At 43.5% G+C, this 27,136-nt stretch overlaps 2 protein-coding genes across 5 annotated transcripts in view; one reads left to right on the top strand and one right to left on the bottom strand.

The window, feature by feature from the left end:
• The first annotated feature begins 2,770 nt into the window (after positions 1–2,770).
• C7H11orf91 (chromosome 7 C11orf91 homolog) lies at positions 2,771–5,739 on the top strand. The gene is made up of 2 exons (XM_072114380.1): positions 2,771–3,170; positions 5,555–5,739. Exons 1-2 carry the CDS (start codon positions 2,852–2,854, stop codon positions 5,656–5,658), a joined length of 423 nt encoding a protein of 140 aa, XP_071970481.1. The 5' UTR covers positions 2,771–2,851; the 3' UTR covers positions 5,659–5,739.
• Positions 5,740–10,963: 5,224 nt separating this feature from the next.
• The window catches only part of KIAA1549L (KIAA1549 like), a 97,150-nt gene continuing 80,977 nt past the window's right edge, over positions 10,964–27,136 (bottom strand). For 2 of the 4 annotated variants that reach the window (XM_072118625.1, XM_072118626.1), the window contains 5 exons: positions 22,552–22,896; positions 20,770–20,867; positions 18,446–18,591; positions 16,741–16,889; positions 10,964–15,192 (listed from right to left, as the gene is read on the bottom strand). In XM_072118625.1, coding sequence (XP_071974726.1) covers positions 14,911–15,192; positions 16,741–16,889; positions 18,446–18,591; positions 20,770–20,867; positions 22,552–22,896 — 1,020 coding nt within the window. In that variant the 3' untranslated portion in view covers positions 10,964–14,910. The remainder of the gene's footprint in view (positions 15,193–16,740; positions 16,890–18,445; positions 18,592–20,769; positions 20,868–22,551; positions 22,897–27,136) is intronic. The other 2 variants (XM_072118628.1, XM_072118629.1) reach the window with 2 other exon arrangements.

Below are 27,136 nucleotides of genomic sequence, written 5' to 3'. Positions count from 1 at the left end.
AGACTATAACACAGAGAGAGGGGGCTGAGGTTTCAGCTCAGAACAATCACTAATGTATGTGCCAGGGTTATTCAATCCACAAAAAAATTGTGAGATTTGAGACAAAAGGCCGGAGGATTGAGGAGATTATTCGCTGTACCAGATACAGACGCTGCAGTGTTTGCAGCTCAGCGGGTTTTAATGAGACCCAGAGCCGAGGAGGAGATGAAAACCTTCTACATTATCTTCTGCCAGGAACCCAAATCTTCATTACTGAGATAATTATTGGAGAAATAAGATTATTAAGCTACAAAGACTGGAAAAGAAGAAAAATCCTGATGATTGATGATAGGCGGGAGCGGGCACGGGGCAAGGGGGGACTGGGTATTAGTAATGGAAGTGAGTAGGCAGTATAGGCAGTGGTCTATAGTACCATAGCAAGTCCAGAGCCCAACATTCACATTTTTGGTTTTCATTTTGTCCCCCCACCGATATCTATAGAGGCCACCGACAGCCCTGCTTTGTACAGAGGAAGATCAGAACCCTAAAAATGATAACACTGTTACTCTCCAGTACAAGATATCCTATGACTCCATTTTTGGGTGGGGAGAGACTGTAATAAATTGTTTAGAGGTTCCTTTATCTGTTAAGGTAGCCCCCAACCATCAAAGAAAAGTCTGAAAATCTATGCTCAAAATAATGTGTTGAGTCACTATGGTCAATTTCCCCGTTTCTCCAAAAGTTTGCCCTCAATTCCTTACTAGCCACCTTCTACAACCCAACAAGCCTGGTATTCTAAGATCTTGATCTTGGGGGAAGAATATGAGGAGGTGGCCAAGATGCAATGCATAGCTTAGTTGTATGAGGACACTTGGGGCACATTTACCTAACCGGTCCTGTCGCCATCCCCGAGGTGCATTGTCCTACGAGGATGAAGTCCGGCTCGATTCACTAAGATTGTGCAGCCAATATCCTGCATCCACCTTCTTCTTCCCGATGTATGTAAGCGACACAGTCTGAATCAGTCAGTTCATTTGTGTCACATGAAATTCGACACGATTGCGGCAAAATCCAATCCCGTGCGCCAAAATCCCCTGTTAAATGCGGCGCAAATCGGAAATAGTCGGAAATGCGGTGTGTGGACCCTTAGTGTCCCTGGTACACCTTTCAAACCCCTTAGATAATCTGAGGCGCACCATCTCATAGTTTGCACCATCCCCCAGAGAACCCTTCATATTTCTATGTAAAACTTTGGAGGTTTCATGGAATTTGTTAGCCCGTAGGCATATAGCCGTTGGGCTAGGGACTGCAGGCAGTGGGGAGGGCAGCTAAGGGTTAACTCTCTCTCCCCCCCCCCCTCCTTTTCAGCAGGAGTGGGTTACTGGGTACGTGGGCTACGTGACCGGGGGCAGGGCTAGTGCTAGCCACACCTGGGGGCTGAGCTTAGGGCTTAAAAGAGGGTCAGAGCTCTCACTCACCCTCTTTCAGGAATCCTTCCCCTCCCTCCCTCCCTTATTGTTTTTGAATTGTTGTATACTTGCTGTATTATAAAAAAAAAAAAAAAAAAAAAATTTTTGTTATTCACACATATGCGGTCTTATATACATCATGTAATTTTAAGTCACAGCTGGCGGTTGTACAGAAGGGGGTGAGGACCTACATGCCCTCTAACGAGGCTGGCATTTCAGGTGCCCCGTTAATTATGTTCCTTTTTGTTAAAAGTTAAAAAAGAAGTTACTACTCTATGAGTAGGTGTTTAAATGGTTAAAGTATTTTAATAAAGCTGTGGCCGACTCCCTGTTGTCACTCCACATGTTTTAAAGATATTTCCGTGTCTGTGGTTACTCTGGAAAGGGGGGTATGGTGGGTGGCTATAGTTTGTTATATGCATGCAGTCATTGGGGCACATTTACTTACCCGGTCACTGCACGATCCCCGATCCAGACTGTCCATCAAGGATGAACTCTGCCGCAAAGAAAATCGTGCGCCTGATATCCTGCATGTGTCGCTTAACTGCTCAGGTCCGCCGGAGTTCACCTTCTTCCTTCCAGTGCATGTAAGTGCTTGGCTTGTGACACAATTTTGAAGTTAAATCCCCCGGTTTGTACGAATCCGTTGGATCGTCCGACGGCCAGGCCCCCCCGATTTGTTTGGCATGAAAGCCGGCACGATTGCGCCAAAATCCAATCGCATGCAACGCAATCCCCCTTCAAATCCCTGTCCCAGCGGCGAAAAATGGAAATCGTCGGGATGTGCGTCGAAAGTGCGGTCCGCGGGGGCCTTAGTAAATGAGCCCCATTATGTGTTATGCCTTCCATCCACGTCCTCCAAAATTAAAGAGGACCTGCTCTTAAGATTCTGGAACCTGGACTTTATCTTACAAGCCACATTTATGAGATGGTCCATGTCTGTGATGTCTATGGGTGGCATAGAGACAGGCAAGTGAGATGTACGGTCACTTCTCCAACCCGTCTTGGATGACCTGTAACTGTTCATGCTGGAGACCCTCGGGTAAATACAGTAGTCCAAATGTCCTACCAGGTCGGCCACCTCTGACCTTCATTTTGATGCTGCCCCATTATTAGAAAGGATTAATCTGTGTGAATATCTCATAGATGTGAGACAGATCATCTTCAGTAGATGTAGTGTGGATAAGGCCTAAGTTCATCATACAAGGAATGTTCACTATAATATCCCTTTAAATTGATATGGATTTCACGTATAGTATGTATACTGAGATGACAGCACTGGCCGTGAGGCTATGCCGTCATGTCTCCTGCACCGGCACAAGACTGGCACAAGACTGGCACTGGCTCCAACAGTTCTATCCCACTGGAATTTCTCCGCAGCAGATCCTTGCTCTGTATCCAATATGGCCACAGCCACGCCAATCTACTTTCCCTCCCTATATGACAAGGGCAACTTTAATACCCCAGAGAATGATTTTGACATTTGGAAGAAACTTGGGATAACTTTTACTGACGCCTCCGACAGCCGCAGAGAAAAGGTCGCCCGTTGGCCGCCTGGTTTAGCAGATCTCAGCTATATCCCAATCTGGTTCTTCTCTACCCAAACCCAAGAAGACCCCAAACCCCAGACAAGCCTCTCGGACAAGCTGTGCGAGGTGGAAATCCTCATCAAGGAGATAGAGCTGCTTGATATGACAGGAGATTGGTTTGATTTGCAAAAATGTGAGTAACTAATTGCTTATTTCTTATAGTGCACTTTTTAAAGTGGAACCAATTTTGGGGGTGATTTGTATATAGAACCAATGCAACGTACGTGATGCTGTCCCTTTAAATCCCTGGCATGAACTTTCCACCCACTGGCAGCTGGTGGTCAGGGAGTTATGTCAGTTGGAGCATAGACAATGGGTGAGTATATACACATATCTATATACAACATGTCTGTATATACAGAACCTCATTGTCAGGTGAGGGTCCAAAAAGGCAGCACCTCTAATTTTTGGATTAGTTAGTAGGTTAACAGTTACAGATTTAGGTCCAAATCTTATTTTACTATTTGGATACATTATTTCACTAGAATTGGAACTAGGTTTTGGGGAACTTTTTCTTTCCGGAAGGTATTTTGGATATTTTATGTTATTCCCTATCTGTAGCCTAGGGGATCACCGGAGGCACCAGCTTCAACACCCCAACAATTATTAAAAAGGGGTCTTTGAATGGAGTTGCTGGTATCGCTATTATGGGACTGCTGGGGATAGTCATATACAAGGTTCGGCCCTCTTCAGCCGTCTCATAGAGAATGGATGGAGCTGCTGTGCCAGACGAGACATCTTGAAGGCCAACATTTGGAAAGAAAAAGATCTGGACCAGACATCCGCTCAAGGTTCTTAGTTACATTTTGATAAAATTATATAAGCCTCTAACCACTTCACGGTGACCTCATTTTAGTGGTCCCTACGCTATTGAATGCAGCATCACATGGCATCCACTGCCGCTGCAACACAGCACCAGCAGGGACCATGACCCAGTAGGCCCCCCCAGCACCCATACTGACAGGCTAAGCCCCCACAGTTCTGGGCCCTGGGTCCCCACCAGCACTGCACCACAGAAACAGTAGACACCATGCAGTACCGCACCAAGTTCGCGGGAGGCTACATATATTGTCCGCCTACTTGTTCTCCATTTCTGAGACCACATGGAATGGTGAACATCCAAGACCGGTTCACATGATGTGGTACGAGTGGGGACCCGGGCCCAGAGCCGTAGGGGCTTAGCCAGCCTCTATAGGGGGCTGCTTGTTCTTGGTCCCTGCTAGGGCTGTGCTGCAGCGGCAGTAGATGCCATGTGATGCTGCACTCAATAGCGTAGGGACCACTAAAATGAGGTCACCATGAAGTGGTTAGTGGCTTGTACAATTTGATCAAAATGTAACCAAGAACCTTCAAAAACCTTTGTTTTGTCAATGTAGCCAAGCAGCAATAGATCATTGTATAGTGTGTGGATGTGCGGTCCAGGTCTTCCTCTCTCTAAATGTGGATGTAGTCCATCTTGAAAGTCTCCATCTTGGATCCTGAACAAGTGTTGGATATATACATCAAAGAAGACCAGAATTGTGACCAGACTTTGGTGTTTAATATTTCTTGTGGATCAAAAGTTATCAACACAGATCTGGTATTACTTATAATACTAGTCCCCCTATATGGAAAAGGAACAACTTAGGTTTGGTGCCTGCTACCCTGTACATAAGAACCTTCTCAGGATCTTTGAAAGGTCCACTATTTGTTCATAAACTGCAGGACATCAGCTCGTGAAGGGGTTTTCCCACAAAACCAGGCAAGTGATGAGACCCCCACAGATCACTAGAACAAGGGGTCCAAAGATACATCGGACCCCTCTTTGCTCCCCGAGATGAGTGGAGAAGATCTCCATCAGATCCATAGAATTGAACGGGGCAGCCCGGACATGCGCAACTGACTGCTCCGCTCATCTCGGGGAGCAAAAGGGGTCCAACGGAGATACCTTGGGCCCCCCGTACTAGTGATCTGTGGGGGTCTCATCACTGAGACCCTCTCTTATTGCAATTAAGGCCTTATCCTATGGATAGGGATTAACTAGTTTCATGGGAAAACCCCTTTAACCCTCATGTAGGAACAGCATTGTACTTACTGGTGGGGGCCCCGGGGCTATGGCAGCCATCATCGGCTCCTGGCTTTAATTTATAACCTCTATTTACTGTTGACAATTCATTATTGGTAGCTTTTTTGTGAACATATGATAAAAAAAATGAAAAATTTGGTTTCATGCTTCAAAATGACTAAAATACTTGAAAAAGAAGAAAAAAAATCTGCTCAAATTTCTCCAATTCCCTGTAATTTGGCCCTGATCTAACATCCAGAAAGTAGGATAACAAGAACTCATTGTCTCAGAGGAAAGATGAGCTCCGAAAATGTCAAAAAGGATTTCCGAGTGTCTGGCCTGGAATATTACATGGTACAATAGACTGGAGCTACAGGCGGGGGAAGAAATTGGGGTATAATTAGGTAAATGACATAACAAGACCTTTGTGTCAAAAAGCACAATTTTCATTTATTATATTTCTTCTTTTTCAGATTACTATTTGAGGGCAGTGAGGGACAGGATGATCCATGATATGAAGGCCCTGGAGGCTCATGGGAAATCTACACAGGCTCCTTTAAGAAGAAAAGTTTTTTAATACATTTTACAAGATGAAAATTCATATTATTGTTTTGTTATATTCGTAGATGGAGAAATAAAAAGTCATTGGAGTCTAGAATTCTTGTGTTATTTTATCAGTTTGTCTAAGACAGGGGCGACGTCTATGGGATCAGCCAAAAAATTATTAAAGGAATTGGCCCAAATTTGTGGACAGAGATGTGGGCATGCATGGGCAGGGATGGATTTAGTATTTTGGGGGCCCCAGGCAGCAAGGGATTGAGATGAGAATATGTAACTATGCTTGGCCCTAAAGGGGGGTGAGATGGGCGGAGTTTAGCATTTGGTATTAAGTGGTTTCCAAACTTAGTCATTACTTGGGGCCCCCCAAAACGCCCCCATCTAATCCTCATCTGGATTTAAGCAAATTTATGTCTTATGGCCCCACATATGTGTTGTGAGGTGGCGCTGATCAGTGTTGTTGTCCTCCTCTACTTCTAGTAACTTCTTCTCCGGGTTAAACCAAAGGGGCAGGAACAAGACTGAGAAGAGGAAGATAGTGCAGGGTGAGTCTTTACTAAATTCCTCACCCACATAACTTCCTGGTTAGCTGGAGAGCTGCAGACCTCATAGCGCCTTTAAGGATGGGTCACCCTTTTAAAAGCCATTGTCCCCATTATTTACCTGTTCAGCTATCACTGCCATCTACTCTCTAAGGAGAGTGTTGGAACAAGTATTTCATTCTGCACTGCTACTAAAGAGTTAATGTCTATTTAGGTTTACATGTATGTTTTGCATCTTTCCTGAGGTAAAGCAGGTTGTGATTGGCTGGTTTCACTGATTTTTCTAGACTGAGCTAAAGTCTATAAATGTAGGCTCAGTCTGGAGTTCTGGGTGAGTTGTTGCTGTTCTTCGGCCTTATTCACACAGATCCAGGGTTAGCACAGGGCCAGATGGAGAACCAAGGAGGAGTGAGTGCTCCTCACCCCTCCCCTCTCCATTGAAAGACGAGCGGCTGCTCCACAAATCTGTTCAAATATAGGACGACCTATATTTTGTGGCGCAGCCACCCAGCTCAGTTGCACGAACAGGTGCCATAGACCTCAAATTCTGGGACTAGAGTACAGCCTACATTACGGTTGTGTGAATGAGGCCTTAGTTCTTCATCTACTACAGAAATACAGTTTTCTGGTTTTGAGCTGCAGTTGCAGCAGATTGGTTCAGCCTAGCTGACCACTGGTCCAGGCTGAGGTACTACTGGTTTCTGCTATCCAGAATACTATTATCCAACCACAGCCAGCCAACTAACAGCTCAGCTTGCCCTCAGAGGTAGGATTTCTGACCAACCTGCTATCTGCTGCTGATGGACTAAAAGTTCTCCTAATAAAAGAACCATCAGTCTTCGTTTTATATGGCTATCTCTGGCTGATACCATCACAGGCCTTCATATTCTTCTACTAGGAACCAGTCACCTACATCGGGAGTGCCCCAGGGGTCACACGGCCTGAGCACGGCCTGAGCTACCATGACAACTGAAGCTAAACCACAACTAGACCAGCGACTCCGATACTAATCTACACAGCCAGCCCCCGGTGGGGATGTTCTAGTAGTGGTGCCGAGACACCTAGGGTTGGACAGGGAGAATGCAGGACTTCATCCTACTCCTACATGGTTTCCCAGCTCTTCTACTAACTGTACAAAATCTGTGTCCTCCATGTCTAACCGTATCCAGGCCACATGTGCCATCAAGGTCCTAGAGCCTCCTCTCTATTGTACAGTTTCCACAAAAAAACTTTTCCTTTCTCTCCTTAATTTTATAAGAAGTATCTACCCCTGCACTGAACATCTGACCTCAGCAGCAGATTGTTTGGCCAAAACATGACCATCTGGTTGGTCTTAAGATAGGCCCATTGCCAACCGCATTCCAGGACTTCTAGTTTAGAGCAATCGAGGGAGTCTTAAAATACTTACTTAAAATTACTTTGCAAAATGATCCATCAGCCGGCAAGATGATAGCAGATAATACTCTCTGGTTACACCTCAAGCAGAACGTTCCTTCCAGACTTGGTACAATCTATAACACGAGGCCACGTTTTAGCTTTTATGAACAAAAGGGGTTAATGATAGAAAATTCCAAAAAGTTCCAGGACCGTGGCGGCTCAAGAAATACAAAAGAATTCATCTGGGTGCAATTTGTTGCGGAGGTGAAAAGACGAGGGAGCGCTGAGCCTTATCCGAATGACTGTTAAAGGGATAGCGCTGGGGGGGGGGGGGGCTGGTGGGACAAGTGACACCCCCTCAGCCAGGTTAAATGTATGATTGAGGCAGTATTAATGTCATAGTACAGGGAGAATTTTTTTATGTATCCCTTACGTAGCTCCAATGCATGTAAAAAATTTGGCGTCCACAGCTCCTGTGCAGATCAATGAGTCTCCATAGATACAGACTACAAGTTGTCTCTGTGTAGTCCTGTGCATCTATCAATCATCTCTTATGGTTTGCGCTCTGTTCAGGTTTCGCCATCTGCTTTATTCATGTTGTTCAGCTCTCATATATTACCAGATTTCCCTCGTTTGTAGCGGCATTGCCCACATGTGCCGTGTTCTAGTTGGTTGCCAGGCAACACTATGTAGAAGGAATTGATTTCCCGCTTCTCCGGTAGGTTACTAACCTTTTGTTACTGGCGTGACAGGTTCTAATTGTTCTACAGAACCTTTCAGAAAGGGAAAAAAATCAGCAATGTTATCATTAGCAATTCTGTGCAACAGGGTGAATTGGCGCAAGCGCTCGCCTTCCATGGCTATTTGTATCAAAATGATATTATTTAATTCTAGTAGTGTAGAAAATTCCCATATAGTGACACACATCACATTTATGTGTCCATCATTTGCTGTAGCTCCATTCAAATTCTATGAAAATCTACAGGTCCATATCAGTACTGCAGGTCCATATCAGTACTGCAGGTCCATATCAGTGATGCAGGTCCATATCAGTACTGCAGGTCCATATCAGTGATGCAGGTCCATATCAGTACTGCAGGTCCATATCAGTGATGCAGGTCCATATCAGTACTGCAGGTCCATATCAGTGATGCAGGTCCATATCAGTACTGCAGGTCCATATCAGTGATGCAGGTCCATATCAGTACTGCAGGTCCATATCAGTGATGCAGGTCCATATTAGTACTGCAGGTCCATATCAGTACTGCAGGTCCATATCAGTGATGCAGGTCCATATCAGTGATGCAGGTCCATATCAGTACTGCAGGTCCATATCAGTACTGCAGGTCCATATCAGTGATGTAGGTCCATATCAGTACTGCAGGTCCATATCAGTACTGCAGGTCCATATCAGTCATGCAGGTCCATATCAGTCATGCAGGTCCATATCAGTGATGCAGGTCCATATCAGTGATGCAGGTCCATATCAGTACTGCAGGTCCATATCAGTGATGCAGGTCCATATCAGTACTGCAGGTTCATATCAGTGATGCAGGTCCATATCAGTACTGCAGGTCCATATCAGTGATGCAGGTCCATATCAGTGATGCAGGTCCATATCAGTACTGCAGGTCCATATCAGTACTGCAGGTCCATATCAGTGATGCAGGTCCATATCAGTACTGCAGGTCCATATCAGTGATGCAGGTCCATAACATTGCTACAACTCCTTATCGATGCTGTTGGTCTATTTCAATGCTACCGATCCATATCAATGCTGCAGGTCCATAACAATATTACAGATCCATATCAAATCTACAGATCCATAGCAATGCTGCAGGTCCATATTAATGTAATAGGTCCATTTTAAAACTACAGGTCCATATGAATGCTGCAGGTCCATAACAATGTTACAGCTCCACATCAATGCTACAGATCCATATCAATGCTACAGCTACAGATCCATATCAATGCTACAGCTACAGATCCATATCAATGCTACAGGACCATAACAATATTACAGATCCATATGAAAGCTGCAGGTTCATATTAATGTAATAGGTCCATATTAAAACTACTGGTCAATATCAATGCTGCAGGTCCATATCAATGCTGTAGGTCCATATCAATGTGATAGGTCCATGTCAAAGATACAGGTCCATATCAATGCTGCAGCTCCATATAAATGCTGTGGGTCCATATTAATTCTGCAGATGAAGGTCCATATCAATGCTGCAGATCTATATCAATGCTACAGCTCCATTTGAAGGCTGCAGCTCAATATCAATGCTGCAGGTTCATATGAATGTAATAGGTCTGTATCAAAACTACAGGACAATATCAATGCAGCAGCTCCATATCAATGCTGCAGATGCATAAGAAACCTTAATGCTGCAGGTCTAGAGGCGAGCAATTCCTGTAATAATTACCATTTATATTTCATCATAAGGGATTGGATGAGGAAGGGATTTAGGGGAAACAATTCTATATAACATAACCATCAATGTTATTTAGGTGTAAAAAGGCATCTAGACCCTTCTTAAAGCTCTCTGCTGTCCCTGCTGTGACCAGCGCCTGAGCTCAGCTATTCCACAGATTTACAGTTCTCATAGTGAAAAAGCCCTGTCGCCTCCGGTGATTTAACCTTGTTTTCTCCAGACGGAGACAGTGCCCCCTCGTCTTTTGATTTGATTTAATCTGAAACAACTTACCACCATATTTTTTGTATGGACCATTCATATATTTACATAAATTAATCATGTCCCCTCGTAGTCGTCTCTTTTCCAGACTAAATAAATCTAGTTGTTTTAATCTTTCCTCATAACTGAGACCCTCCATACACCTTATCATTTTTGTGGCTCTTCGTGGAACCCTCTCCAGCTCCAGGGCCTCTTTTTTATGGACCGGTGCCCAGACCTGGACGGCATAATCCAGGTGAGGCCGAACTAATGTCTTGTACATTGGTAATATTACATCCCTATCCTGAGAGTCCAGACCAGTGCTGATACATGACAAGATCCTGCTAGCTTTAGAGGCAGCTGATTGACATTGCATGCTGTTATTTAATTTATGATCTACTAGCAACCCAGGTCCTTCTCAACAAGGGACTCCCCCAAGGACATATGTTGCATCTGGATTATTAGCCCCCAGGTGCATAACCTTACATTTATCCACATTAAACTTCCATTTCCAAGTGAATCACCAAACACTCAGTATGTCCAAGTCACCCAATCCAGCTATATAACAAGGGGCGGAGAACCTTTTCCACATTCAGGATACCCCTCCTTCTCACAATTGGTTTGGTCCAGGACTATCGGGAAGCTCTGTAGGCCTCATCTCCTTCATGAAGGCTCCCGATCATTATCACTTGATTGAAAACGTAAAAGGTTCAGAGAAATTTGTATACAATAATTGTTTTTAATAGATAATAGAGTAATAAGATCAATATCACAAGCAACTCAGCAAAAGTAGCAAGACAAAGGAATGAAAGAAAACGAGAATCACTAAGGCAGCTAATACAGAAAGCTTCCTCCTATCCTGGGCGGACATTCATCTCCTGGGGTAATCATTGGATCGTTAATCATTGGATCGACCCATTGCAGCTGGACAGTTTGCATATATCTGTAATATATGTACAATATATATAGGTATTTACAAAGATTATAAAAATACATTTCAGGTATATACATATATAAGATTTCTGACCTCTACAGAGATGCGTATTATAGGATTTCACATTTGTTGTGCCGTTTCTGTGTTATTCCACCCGAAAAATTTACCATATGGGGACACGCCCCCAACTGGTAACACCCATTTGTTAATTTGACCCAATATTGACCCATAACTAAGAAAAGATGATCCATGTAGACATCAGGACAGGTCAGGAGAGGACTTTTTCCACTTTAAAGAAAAAAAATCTACAAAAAAATTCATATTAAGCAGATTTAATGTAATTAATATCTTAGATTTGATCTGCAGGTGATATTGTCTGTCGGATTGGAAATACAGGGGGAAAATAATGTAGTTTGGTACAGTTTTTTATATAAGATGTGCGGTCAATGTAGGTATCATGCTGTGAATTTATGGACCTATGTGAGTAATATGGCAGACAGAAGCTATACCCACAATGCTTTGCATCCACACTGTACCCCTTGGATTTTACAAGTGAGGGGCAACTGATTACACAGAAATTTTGAGGCTCCATCACCTGCCAAGTGCATTGGATTGTTTGCCCCCCTTTCACAAGACATTACTGAATTACTGCACACAACAATCTCTAAGGGAACGTCTCACTTTTGAGAATTGAAAATTTCAATAGAGGTTTAACAAACAACAACATTTTTGAGACTGTCTTTATGGCTTATTCCTCATGCAACATACATGTTCACATCGGTCTCAGCTGTATGATGGGTGCGTGAATCTCATGGATAGCGGTAGGGTTGGATTATTGGGTGCGCTCCGGGGCGCGTGTCCCGGGGCCCCCACCAGCTATCTACTAAGGGGGCCTCCACCAACAGCAATGTCTGAGTTTATCATGCAGTGGTACCGCGGATGCACATCGCTCCTTTAGAGTAACAGTAAGATCACAGCCTTCACCAAGTGGCCACCACTCGGACTCTGGTTCCTCTGTTTCTCTGATACTTCCAGTTCCTGGGGGACACAGGACCCATTATATTCAATCAGTGGCTTCCTTGAACATTTCTGTATCAAGGGGAATTCACTTTTTGTATTGTCTGAGGAGGCCACTCATGGGAGCAGGAGTGAGGGATTTTATTAATGGAAAACCCCTGTAAATGTAGAATTTAACATGTCTGATGCTTTACCAACCCAACAACATCTGGAAGCAGAAATGAAGCCATAAAAACAGTTTCATGAGTTGCATTGCCATATACATTATACAGGTGGTCCCCGGGTTACATACAAGATAGGGTCCGGAGGTTTGTTCTTAAGTTGAATTTGTATGTAAGTCGAAACTATATATTTTATAATTGTAGTTCTAGACAAATTTTTTTTTTTTTTGCCCCAGTGACAATCGGAGTTTCAAAATTTTTGCTGTAATTGGACCAAGGATTATCAATAAAGCTTCATTACAGACACCTTACAGCTGGTCAATGCAGACTATAGTAACATCCAGAGAGCTTCGCCAGAGGTCACAGAGGGCAGAGGGGTCCGTCTGTAACTATGGGTCGTCTGTAAGTTGGGTGTCCTTAAGTAGGGGACCGCCTGTATTTATATGGGATTTATAGGGGATTTGTATGTGAGGTTGAGGGTCTCCTATACACAACATACTATATCACATGTCATTGTCCATATCCCAGTGAAGAATACTGAGTTTGCATGAAGCGGTTCCATATAATGTCCTCACTGTATGGACATCCTCACCTTCCATATAATGGGGCTCTATCTCCGGGCATTCCTGGGACGTTCATTACTTTGAGCGTCTCTTTAGTTCTCTGTTTCGCGGCTTAGCATTATTTCTTACTAAATAATAGAAATCTCGGGTAGACAGAGGCTTGTTTGTACGGACGGCTGCAGATCAGGTTCTAAGCCAAATTTACTCAAGGTTCTCAGTTTACCTGTCAGGGGCGAGCGCCAGTCTGTAAAACCCTTCAATGTGGAGAGGGACGGGCGCACGGTCAATGGAACTTTTCACCCGCTGGATTTAGGATTGCATTGGAATGTATTTTATATTTAAGGGGCGGGGGGTAAAAAACATCAAAAACTGCCTTAAACCGCCTTAAGAGCTGATAGGAAACTACTGCAGGGATGAGTCTTTTGGTAAATATGCGCTTTAAAGGGAACCTGTCACCAGATTTTAGTCCATTAAACTAGTTATGTAAACCATGTCCCTCCTAGAATTTCCTCTATTATATGATACTTCCCTCGTTTACCTAAAAAAAAAAAGTCGCCTCCAAAGTCATGTGCAAATGAGCAGAGATTAGTTAAGTTTAGAAGCTGCAGGGGAGAGTAATTTCAGATGCCACGATATGCAGTTCTATAGCACCTGGAAACATGCTGCTGGTGTCATATTAAAGATAATTGTTTTGTGTATCTGCGTTTTGAAGATAGAAACCCAACCCCTTCCGTTTTTTTTAATTACCCATATTTCCAGTTCTGTAGATCACAGTCCCAAAATATCTAAAAGATGAGATTCTTATCTATAATATGACACCAGCAGCATGTTTCTAGATGCTATAGAACCAAAGATAGGAGCGTCTAAAGTCATACTCCCCCTGAGACTCATGTCAGGCAAAATATGACTCTTCTCTGCTCCTTTTCACATAACTTGGGAGACAGTTTTGTTATAGATAAACAGGTGAAATTTTACATAAAAGAGGGAATTCTAGAAAGGACATTTCATCCCCTACCTGATACGACTGGTAGTTTAATGGGGTAAAATCTGGTGACAGGTTCCCTTTAAGGGTAAGTACATGACAGATTTACCAAGTCCCAACATAGTGGATGGGATTTTACCAAGTCTACATGCTGTTACAAGGTTTTCTTTGGCCTTCAGTCTCCCCGATTGAGATTCTTGTAGTAATGGCGCCGGAGGATAACCCTAATTTTAGGGTAGTATTTGCTCCGGTTGCTTTGAAACAAAGATTCGGCTGAATTTTCATGATGGAAATTTACCAAAAGACTCACCTCATGTAGATGAACTAAAACAACCCCAATCTATATAGAAAGTAATGATAAAGGGGTCCCCTATTTAGGAGCCCCTTACATAGCTAAAGCCAATGGGATCCATGTTGGTCAAGAACTTACTGTACTGCCCATGATAGATAATACAAGCATGTAATATTAATAAAAATTATGGCACTTGTTCAAAGTGGTCCCCAAGTAAAGTTCATCAGTCATAGAGATAAAGAACGTGACGTCCGTGTTTAAAAAAACGGAATTCAGATCTCTTTATATATTGAGGCTGGAGGACTGTAGCATAACGTAGAGCACAGCTGTCAGTCAATTGCACAGCCCCGCCCACATCGATTTGCGTAGAAGTGTAAACAATGGGAGTAACCCAGTAGCCCCGCCCATCGGGAATAATCCACAGCGACATAGCTGAAGGTTCCGTTCATAGAACTCACATAATACTTTGTTATGGTACCGAACATAGCAAAAAAAAAAGTAGTTTTTGGGTTTTGAGGTCGATAGAAAAAAAAGATTTAATAATTTACATTTATAAATAAGAATCAAAAGTATCAGTAACAGATTGTCACTAGTCTTCATCCCTCCGAATAAAAATATCGTAAAATCCCATGTCAGTTCTTATGTATTAGGCACTGTTACCATAAACCGGACAACACAGCATTTGGGGCGTTGGTGCGACGGGGAGATGGATCCTGGGCGTTTTTTCACACCTGGAACTCAAACATGTCCGTCTGTTTTTTCGCCAGTTTAGCGACTTCTTCCCTTATGGCTTTAACCAGTGCGGCTGTGGAAAGGTTTGTGATGGAGGCGTCCGGGGTGTCGGTGTCGGCTAGACTTTGTTGTGACGCTCCGATGGATGGTCCGGTGGCGTGGTCCAGGCTTGGATGTAAATTAACTGGTTGACTGAACTGCCTGGGGAGTCGGGAAGGAGAGTTCTGTGGATATCTGGACCTGGGATACGCCTCAATGTATCCTGGGAGTGGTACCTATAGCAACAGGAAGTAACAGTAACGTTATTAGGGTTGTCCTACCATAATAACTCATCATCTAGCTTCAGAATCAGTTGTATCTCTTGGCTAGAAGTCTAACCGATCACCAAAATGGGGACCTTGTGTCCCTTGTGGAGTGGAGGGATCATAGCACAACCACATTGTAAGATAACTGTGGTCTGTAATGTCCATGTTGTCTGCGTAAGACTAAGGTAAGTCTATTGTCTGTCCATGTTGTCTGCGTAAGGTAAGTTTTCCTCGTACCTAGGGAAATTAAGAACCTAGGCCCTGTAATGAGGAGCCACACTGACTCCACGTGACTCGCTTCTACGTGATAGGCTTTAGGTTGAGGCCTAGTACTTGGTTGATGTGTAGCTTTGGCTGTTATTTACAAAATCTGCTCCCAGTACCCGTGTTGCACCAGGACACTTATTCCAGTAGGACCTGCTTTGGCCAATCCGTGGCTTCCTAAAACCAAGGGACCTCACCTGTGACATCCGGTGGTCCGATGAGGCTAGAGGAGCCACGGATTGGCCAATGTGGGTACCATGACCCCAAGCACTTCCAGCCGGGCACAGGTAAAAGTAACAATGTGCTCTTACCCTGTTCCAGCTGCTGGTCACCGCACTGCACCGCTAGTTTTAGTTTTTGTATACGCACCACCACTGGAGGTCATTGGGGGCACGGGCCTATCCATGGTCAATTGGCCAATGCCCGTGGTTTTCTTAGACCATGAGACGTCACTCCTTCTGAAGTCGCAAGTGACATCCCTTAGTCGAGGAGATAATGAACTGTCCAAAGAAAGTCCGGTAACCCCTGAGTACAGGTGCTGAAGAACAGAAGTACTGGCCCAATAGGGATCAGATGCAGAATTTCTAAAAAATGCCTCAAAGAGGTTCTCAGTGATATACAAGTCCACAGGATAGAGCATAATTTACTGAGGGGTCTCATGAGAATGGAGTCCGTTGTACCCCCAATCTTACCCCAAGAAGAAGATAGCAGGTCCTGCATGTACTGGCTGCTCCATTCATCTTTATGGTGCTGACAGAGATAGTCGCACACCGTACTCATCAATCTCCGTCAATGCCATAGAGATGAAAAGAGCAGCCAGCACATGCACAACCTATTCTTTCTTCTCGGCGTACGACGAGGTGGTTCAAAGGACCCCCATTCTTGTGATCTACGAGGGTCCCATCACTGAGATCCCCACCAATCAGCAAATTATCCCCTTTCCTAACTTGTATGTCACTGAAGAACCCATTTAAATAAGACCCTGAAATTTCTGCCATCACTTTAAAGGGGGTTTCCACCCAAAAGAAAATCTATTCAAAATGTAAAAATCAATAACATAGTAGGTAAGGAAGGTAAGTAGTTGGGAATCTCTGGGTGCAACTTCCCAAGACCCCAGACCTATAGTAATGGTGGCAAAGGGAACTGAATTGATGATATCAGTGGTCAATAAAATCAAGATATAAGTGACATGATTGTTACCAGATGTGAATAGTGTTATGGCCCCTCTATAGTTCAGAAGATGTAAGATCTTACCGAGTCGGCCCACTGTCCCTGTAAATCATTCTCTCCTGAGTACGACATCCAGGCCTGGTTCCGGTACGAAGCTGGCGGTTGTGGAATGTAGTATCCGGAGTATCCCGCTCGGTTCCCTGGTATGGCGAATACAGCAGGCATTGAGTTACCTGACAAAGCAATGCAGCGATTGAGGTCAATTATGAGCTAAAATGATCATGGAGTTACAATGGCAAAGTGATCCTCGAGTGTTGGCGCAAGTACTGCTTCCAGTCTTGGAGTAAGAGGTACAGGGTGTACGTGGAAAAGCTAAACTGCTATAATATACAAAAATGTAACAATATTTCTGGAGTAACAATATGTGTCCACCAAGAATCCAATTGTGGAACCAATAGAACACAATAATGTAACATTCTAACAGATTGTAATTCACAGCGCAACCACTAGGTGGCCATACAGTCGCATGGCCTGTGAATGTGGCTGTGCTGCAATACAAAGCACGGCCACTATACAGCCTATGGCGCTGTGCGGGATTCTTCACACAGAAGATTGTGGGGTTGATGGATATGGGGTTTCTATTTCTCAATCCTGTGGTTTCACGTCCGTCAGGTTACAAGTGAATGGAGCTGAGCTGCATTTCCAAATATGGCCACTAGGCAATGTGCAGCGCTGTGCTTGATTTTTCAAACAGATTATTGTGGGGGTTTAGGATATTAGGCCCCCCTATCATCTAAGGTTTCTTATTTTCAGTGTTTTCACGTCTGTCAGGCACATGGTCACAAGAGAACGGGACAGAACTGCAATACCAAGAACAACCACTATACAATGTATGGCGCTGTTCTTGAATCTTCAATCAGGAGATTGTGGGGCAGATAGATATTGGGTCTTAATGTTTCAATCCTGTGGTTTTCATGTTCATCAGTCACATGTTTATTGGGCAGAACTTTAATACCAAGAACGGCGGTCACTATACAATATATGGCGCTGTTCTTGAATCATAAATCGGAGGATTGTTGGGGCAATGGATATCGGACCCTTACCATCTGCACCAGACAAGGTTTCTACTTTTCAGTTCGATGGCATAACCTCATCCATCACATGGTCACAAGTTTATGGGACAGTGGTGCAATACCATGAACAGCCACTATGCAATGTATGGCGCTGCACTTGTGCCTTCAAACACAGGACTGTGGGAGTGATCGATATCTGTTTTCTAATTTTCAATCCAGAGGTTACACCTCCGTCAGTCAAGTGAATGAGGCTCAGCTACAATGCCAAGCATGGCCACTATGCAATACCATGAACAGCCACTATACAATGTATGGCGCTGTGCTTGTGCCTTCAAACACAGGACTGTGGGAGTGATCGATATCTGTTTTCTACTTTTCAATCCAAAGGTTACACCTCCGTCAGTCAGTCACTATGCAATACCATGAACAGCCACTATACAATGTATGGCACTGTGCTTGGTAAGGAGTGAATAGGCATTAACACTCATCCACTGTAGGCTGATCAAGCAGCAGGCGCTAGGTATCGAACCCTACCTCTAATCCGACCCAAATTCTCCCAAACCTTCCCACCCATCAACAGCATGGGGTCCTTTATAGATCACTAAGAGTTATAGAAGTTCCCATTCTATCATAAAACCGGAGCAATACCGGATTACGAGACATAGTTACCCCCTGATACAGTATCTTAGCACGTACTCATGGTGACCTGGTCTCACCTGAATAATTTGTTACAGACTGATCCGTTTGGGTCACGGGGACAGGCACCCTTGCCACTGGTGGTAACCCCACGTGCTCCCCTGGGCCTGTCTCATTTCGAGCAGGCTCCGGCATTCTGCCCTTGTTTGCCATGTCCGATGTAGACCTGTGCGGGATAAAGGACACAATTTCGGTAAAATAAGATAAATAAGAACATTCATATTATTTTACAGTTTGATTGTGCAATACCATAGATGGCCACTGGGTGGCGCTACATACATGTCCTGTCTATAACAGGCATTTCTAGCAGCAACACAGTAACCTGCACACAGTGTCAGGACAACCATGACTATCCCTGGGATATCACTGAATGGGAATAGAAGACGTTACACCTATCTATACATTGTACCCACCACATACACAACTATTTATAGGGCAGACCCAAAACAGAATTGCCCACATAACTAGTCCTTTGACCCTTCCCTGTGGGATAGCAGCGCTCCCCGGTGGCCTGGATGGTTTAATGCTCACACTGTACACAAATAAAAAGTGACCCATTATGCTGTCTAAAAGCCCTAAGGGCCCGCTGCAGCCTAAATGGTAAGGACCACCATGGATCAGACTACATCACATGTTACTGGGGGGATGCAGTTATGTACCTCCAATAGCATCTACTACTTAAAGGGATTGTCTATTTATTTTTAAAAAATCATGATAAAGAGCACAGAATAGGTTAAAAACGTAACTTTTTAAGGGTTAAAGAAAGCACTCCTGCGATGACTGCTGCTGCCACTAGGTGGCAGCACTGACCAGGAGAAGTATTGATTTCCAGCTGGTGGAAGGGGCGATTAACATGCAGAGAGCGGCAGTGACTGCGGCGACTCCTTGCATCACAGCTCAGCAGATGTTCCCTGTGTGATGTGTGTGAGAATTTTTCCGTCAGGTCATTTCGATGCCGTTGACATGACAGTCACGTCCTGCAGCGCGCGGGATTGTTCTACGGGGTCGTTCTAGTGTTAGTACGGACTGTAAAGGGTTAATCTAGAAAATCTTCATTGACTGTACAGGGTTCATGAATAATGGGGAGGCCGCAATGTAATACACAGGAGGCTGCAGCGCTGCAATACAGAGTATATTGTTCTGCATAGTATTTCCATGTCTGTTATCTGCACCTGGACACTTTTCTACTGGATTATTTTTTTTAATTGACCCTTGTTAAAGTGCAGTATTTTGGTACGGGACTCATTGTGCCACTATACTGTGACCTGCAGATAGGACACTGTTCAATCTGCTCAGCACCTCCTCCTCTATAACATCCTGCCTGCAGATAGGACTCTATGTACAATCTGCTCAGCTCCTCCTGCTCTATAACATGCTGCCTGCAGATAGGACTCTATGTACAATCTGCTCAGCTCCTCCTGCTCTATAACACGCTGCCTGCAGATAGGACACTATGTACAATCTGCTCAGCTCCTCCTGCTCTATAATATGATACCTGCAGATAGGACACTATTTACAATCTCAGCTCCTCTTGCTCTATAACATGCTGCCTGCAGGTCGGACACTATGTACAATCTTCTCAGCTCCTCCTGCTCTATAACATGCTGCCTGCAGATAGGACTCTATGTACAATCTGCTCAGCTCCTCCTGCTCTATAACACGCTGCCTGCAGATAGGACACTATGTACAATCTGCTCAGCTCCTCCTGCTCTATAATATGATACCTGCAGATAGGACACTATTTACAATCTCAGCTCCTCTTGCTCTATAACATGCTGCCTGCAGGTCGGACACTATGTACAATCTTCTCAGCTCCTCCTGCTCTATAACATGCTGCCTGCAGATAGGACACTATGTACAATCTGCTGAGCTCCTCCTGCTCTATAACATGCTGCCTGCAGATAGAACACTATGTACAATCTTCTCAGCTCCTCCTGCTCTATAACATGCTGCCTGCAGATAGGACAATATATACAATCTGCTCAGCTCCCCCTGCTCCATAACAGTAAGGCACTATGTGCAGATTGTGTGAGATACTGAAGACTGGAGCACTCAGTGTAAGGGGCAATTATGTTGGACTTTCAACATAAATGTGGGGAACCAGCGCCGGAGAGCCCATTTAGGTGCAGAGTTTTGTTTCGCAGCAGACACAGCGCAGTCGGGACACAAAACTGGTGCAAACACTTCATAAATACATGTGAAAACTGCGCCGGAAAACTGGTGCAGCCAATCTTATAAATGTTGTTTTCAGATAGGACAATTTACATATTTATTCCCTGATGACAGTAGACTGGACAGTACACATCCCCTTTAATTCAGAAACACAACATAAAGTGAATGTTACCTCCTCAGGGAGGGGACAGCGACAGGACCTGTCCTGGGAGGTACCGGCGGTGGCGGAGAACCTATGACCATCTCTGGTAGCTGGGAGAATCGGTAATTCTGTTGGAAAAAAAAAAAATTGTAAACAGTTATCAATTATAAACCAACTAGTGAAACGACAACTACAGCTGCAAACCTGGAATGTTTAGATACGAGGAATACATGTAAAAACGCCGCGAGGGGTTAATGCGATTTTCCTCTGCAGATGGGTAGATATAATGTAAATTATATGCAAGGAATAGATTATCCAGGGCAATTTGGAGAAGATTTCTAGACAAGCTCACTGGCGCTGTTCTCATTAGCTGAGGGCTATAAGTCGCTTGTCACCACATTGTGACATTTCGTGACTCCGCAATGATCTTATTCTGTCACCATCCATTTCTTCCCTAACTTCTGATCTCATGTTGCTGAATAAACAGATATGGAGACCCCCCATCTTCACCACGGACCACAACCCCCAGGCACGTGGTTACCCTCCATGTATACAGTATCTTATGTTAGTGTATTATATAGTGTGTAATATACGTAAGAGCAGGTAGGGTATGAAATGTCCTTTCTAAAATTCCCTATTTTGTGTGAAATCTCACCCATTTACTTCTAATAAAATCTCCTCCACAGTCATGTGAAAATGAGCAGAGAAGAGTCATATTTTGCCTGAGATGAGTCAAGTTTAGAGGCGGCACTGTGTAAGTCACTTCAAATGACCCTATTTTCTGCTATATATTACCTACAAACATGCATCTGATGTCATATCAGAATTTCATCTTTCAGATTGCATCAGGATTTCGGTTTTATGAGCTGCAGGACCGGAGATGTACGCAGTTACAGACATAGCAGCTTGCATTCCCAACTATGTATGTAGTCAACTACCTGTATAAGTGGTTCTGTAGGTTACAAAATCACAGCCTGATGCGATCTGAAAGATGAGATTATCATCTTTAAAATGACACCTGCAACATGTTTCTATGTCCAACCTCTAAATTTTACTCATTTCAGACAAAAGCTTGATGGGATCTGAAAGATGAGATTCTTATCTTCAATACGACACTAGCAGAATGTTTCCAGATAGGAGCAACTGAAGCACAGCCTCTAAACTTGACTCATCTCAGGTAAAATATGACTCTCCTCAACTCATTTGCGTATAACTTTGGAGGAGATTAATTATAGGTAAACGGTTGAGATACACATAAAATAGGGAATTCTATAAAGGACATCTCATCCCCTCCCCTACTATAAACAGGAGATGAACTGTAGTCACGCAGCCCGACCAGTACACAGAGAATGGAGCTGTTCTTTCTATAGTATATGTAGATTACTGCATCAGAAGCTGATTGGTGGGGAGCCTTAGTGAAGGACCCGCATTGATCTGATTCAATATCGATAAATTGGAAGATCCTTTTAAGAAAGAAAGGAATAAAAAGAGATTTCAGCTCTGAAGCTTCAGAATTATGAATTCAGCTCAGGAGCACAATTGTAATACAGTTACATCAATATCAAATAAATAATAATATAGATAATGCTATGTATTTAAAAAGCTGGAGTTCCCTTTGTAGTCGAAAATACAGAACCAGGGGTGCACCAGGCAAGTTGAGCCTCTCGCCTCAGGCGGCACCACCTGCAGCAAGATGGGGGGCAAGCATCAGGGGCGCAGTCACCTGCTACAAACTGAAAAGTGGCAACTGAAAAGTCAAGTGCCTACACAAGATGAAGATGAATGGACTCTCTATCCACCGGAGTTACTTACTGGTCTAGGGAGACTATACTGATACATCTCTGGCCCATAAGTTGGCACCCACTGCATGCGAGGTCGTGACATGGTGCCGGGGGCACTGGTGACGACTTCCGAATACGGCATGTGTTGTACTGAGGCGTAGGGATCGGCTTGTCGTTTGGGTTCTCTGTGCCCGGCGGATGCCAAGCTGAAGGCTTCCTCCAACAACATGTGCATCTGCTGGCGGACTTCATCGATGGATGGCTGAGAGCTCAGGGTGGATGTCTCCGAGTGACCTTTAGCTTGACGAGATTTGATATATGTCCTGGCTTGTTTTACCCGATCGATATTGGTTTCTTCAATGATTTCAGGTTCCGTCTACGAGACAAAGAGAAAAAGTGTCATGTCATACCCAAAAGTATAACAGACATGATCATAATACAACCAAAAAGATTGGACATGGAGAAGGTCCAGAAGTTCACCTGAGGTTCCACAATGAAGTTCACCAGGTAGTTGGCCACCACCTTTAGTCAGACTTATGGCCTCATGAACACCTACACTGTGTGTTTTTGGGCCGTGGTCTATTGTTTGTGGCCCGTGTCTCCTTGTGTGTGAGATCTACTCATGCGCTGATGACACCAGAAGAGGACAGGAGTAGGGACCTGCTCCCCAAACACATGGGGACATGTACTAGCCACAAAAACAATGACTAGCATATATCCCCGTTGCAGGGTCAGGTTCATGGGGCCCAAGAGTTGTGGCCAACAATTGGGGGAACTTTTTAGAGAGGTCCATGTCCAGGTGAAAACTGGGGTTGCATTTGGTTGAATTTTTTGACCAATTTTTTTGTTATTTTTAAAGCCTTCCACCAAATGAGAAAAAATCACAGCTATTTCCAAATTTTGGGCAGGAGAACCACTATATTGGCCAATTTGTATTTGGACCCATTCCTATATGTATGTTATCCCATTCATATCCCCCACTAGCACTAGCATCCCAACAATCATGATAAACCAGGGACATTACTCATAGATCCACCTTCCTTCTAAAAATCAACTTCAGCAAATTTTGCTAATGAGCCTAAAAGGCTCTGGGGGCATCACCGGAGCCCCTCCCTGCTGTAGCCTGTTATACTGTTCTCACCTACCCCTTTTTCATCAGCACTTCCCCCTACATCACAGGTGGAGGGGAAAGTTCTCCTGCACAGTCTGTGAACCTGCAACACGGAAAGGCTCTGGTAACATCCCCAGAAGCCCTTCTGGCTCATTAGCATAATTATACAGGTTGATTTTAGAACGAAGGAGACAATGGATAATAAATATAAGAAGATTACCCCAGTCTTGGTGCCTGGATTGTCCCTGGTTTATCAAGATGAATTTGATGGTAGATTTCCTTTAAGTATTATGACAAATTCCATAGGGGGGTAACTTAAAGGAGTGCAAAATGTGCACCCCAGCCCATGATCTTTAGGGGATCCTACACAGTGTCTCTTCCCCAATAATATCAATTTTACATCATTGTTGAGGAGCCTGATGTAGGTTTTGCATTGGGGTCCAGAAGCCACCCCCATCTTTTCCTTTGGACCCACCCATGAATAATCAGTTACAACTTTTCCTATCACTGACATTCATTCCGTATGCAAAGGACCCCCAACAATAATAATAGGGACCATGTACATATCTGTGAAAGAGAATTGTATCAACATCAAACTAAAGGTGGCAGCTCAGTTCTGCACCAAAACCACAAAGTATGAACAAGGTGCAAAGACAACATTAAGGGCGTCCATTGACACTAATGAGTTAAATGTTTTTCCTCTCCAAGTTCTCTGCGGCTTTTCGCAGCCACACATTGATTTTCTGCCTGCAGGGAAATTATTAAGTGTCCATTTAAACAGCCCCAGCTTTCCTAAGAGAATTTATTGCTTTGCATAGTCTCTTTCCAGTGACCGCTACAATATACAGAACTGCATCAATGTAAGTGATCCCAGGGGAAACATCCGATCAGGGACCAACCCAATGTATACAGATAGGAAGTAGGTAAATAGATAGATATGAGATAGATAGATAGATAGATAGATAGATAGATAGATGGATAGATAGATATGAGATAGATAGATAGATAGATAGATGGATAGATAGATAGATGGATAGATAGATATGAGATAGATAGATAGATAGATAGATAGATGGATAGATAGATATGAGATAGATGGATAGATAGATATGAAATAGATAGATGGATAGATAGATAGATAGATAGATAGATAGATAGATAGATAGATATGAAATAGATAGATAGATATGAGATAGATATGAGATGCATAGGAAGATAGATAGATAGATAGATAGATAGATAGATAGATAGATAGATAGATAGATATGGGATAGATAGATAGATAGATAGATGGATGGATAGATAGATAGATAGATAGATAGATAGGGGATAGATAGATATGGCATAGATAGATAGATAGATAGATAGATAGATAGGAGATAGATAGATAGATAGATAGATAGATAGAAAAAATAAGCGGCACTCCAGTGTTGTGGGAAAAATCAAGTGGTTTTTATTCCCAAGTTGCTACGTTTCGGCCTCATCCGAAGCCTTTGTCAAGCCAAAGGGCTTGACAAAGGCTTCGGATGAGGCCGAAACGTAGCAACTTGGGAATAAAAACCACTTGATTTTTCCCACAACACTGGAGTGCCGCTTATTTTTTCTATTTCTATTGACTGTGGGGCTCTAGCCTGCCCGTTTGAGCGTGCACCCACCAGGACTTGTTAAGCAGTGCCGCTGGGAATCTTTTTTACTTCTCTATCTTTTTTACTTCTCTAGATAGATAGATAGATAGATAGATAGATAGATAGATAGATAGATAGATAGATAGATAGATATATAGATATGAGATAGATAGATGATAGATATATAGATAGATAGATAGATAGATAGATAGAAGATGAATAGATACTGTAGATAGATAGATGATAAAGAAGTAATAGCTATAATGTATAGATGTTATGTATATGTATACAGGCAGCAGAGATGTAATACAGACACTGCACCATGGGCTGCGCGTACAGATAAATAACCTGCTGGGATAGCTGCATGCTACATCAGACATTTTAATGATACAAGATCGATGTGTTTACTGCCTGCGCCTCCAACATATAAATTGTCCCATTTCTGCAGCTCCCAGGTTTCTAAGATGAATAATTCTCCGTGTGACCTAGATCTTCTGGAAGGTAAAGTGTAAATGGATGGAGCCGCGCACAATGGAAGAGAAACTGAAAATTTCAGAATGTAAAGGGTTACTACATAACGAAATACAATTGTCATGACCAAAGTTGTATCTATTGGCTTATGTGTCACTATGGTAACAGACAACAATCTCTGTGTAGTCTGATGCTGCAGTCATATTGCAATTAATCAGTCATCTGCTTTATGGTAACGTAAACTTCCCAGTGAACAGTAATGTACTCATATACAAGAGGGGGAGATTTATCAGAGGGGTCTCAGAGTAGAACTGTTCTAGTTGGCCATTGCAGCCAATCATAGCTCAGCATTAATTTTATAAACAGCTGTGGGTAAATGAAAGCTGAATCAAAACTCACCTTTCCAGCTTCCCCCGCTGCTGGCTATATACTGGGGCAGGGGGCTGGCTATATACTGGCGAAGGTGGCTGGCTATTTACTGGGGAAGGGGGCTGGCTATTTACTGGGGGATATGGGCTGGCAGGCTATATACTGGGGGGGGGGCAGGTGCTTTCCCAGGTTTTTGTGGTAAAATTAGGGGTCTCGGCTTATACTTGGGTCGGCTTATACTCGGGTATATATGGAATATACAAAATGAAAATACCCTCCACTGTACACTCATATATTAGTAACATCATATGAAATCATAGTAAGGTCACAACTGTAACCCCCAAAAGTGATTAAAAAAATAACCACTACATTGTTTTTTTACATGTATTACCTACTTCAACATAATAAAGGTATGAATTTACATAAAGGGGGTGTGGCCTAATTAGCAAACATTTAAGCCAAATTTTCAGCGCAATTTTCTGGTGCAAACTAAGCCAACTCTAGGCGGTACGAAGTTATGTTATTAAGAAGGTGGGGCAAAGACAACATAATTCAGAATCAGACTACACAACATGTATTTGTAGTCTGTTACCATGGAGACACATAGGCCTGTGTAGGAATTGTAGACAAAGTCTGGTCTGCAGCTAATAACGTGTGTAAATCTCATTCTTCTGCTCTCTGAGGGTCATCCATGGTGGGTAGGAGTGAGTCATCCATTGATTTCTCCAGATGGCATAAAATACGGATAATAAAGCCACATTATGTTCATGGGAGGAGCGGAGGGCTGTGCACGTTCCTGCATCAGCAGCAATTGCGGCCTTACCGAGCACAGTAACCCTCGAGGTGCTAACTAGGTTTTATGTGCCATAAATTAGACAGCTGGACATGGACTGTACAGGGGACGTATATACAGCCCATGCATACACGCCCTATATGTCCTCCATAGACGGCAAGGGGCGCGTGGCTTCGCCTTATTTAGGGGGAAGTCCAATAAATTTTTAAAGATGTTGGGCTTCATCCAAAATATACAAGAGGAACCC

This window comes from Engystomops pustulosus, chromosome 7 (genome assembly GCF_040894005.1).
Source record: "Engystomops pustulosus chromosome 7, aEngPut4.maternal, whole genome shotgun sequence".
NCBI lineage: Eukaryota > Metazoa > Chordata > Amphibia > Anura > Leptodactylidae > Engystomops > Engystomops pustulosus.
Note: the sequence above shows the minus strand (reverse complement) of the source record. Positions and strands in the feature narration are given on the sequence as shown.

Coding starts and splice junctions, on each gene's coding strand:
- C7H11orf91 (XM_072114380.1), top strand. CDS start 2,852: ATGGCCACAGCCACGCCAATCTACTTTCCCTCCCTATATGACAAGGGC. Junction 3,171..5,554: donor TTGGTTTGATTTGCAAAAAT/GTGAGTAACTAA, acceptor CTTCTTTTTCAG/ATTACTATTTGAGGGCAGTG.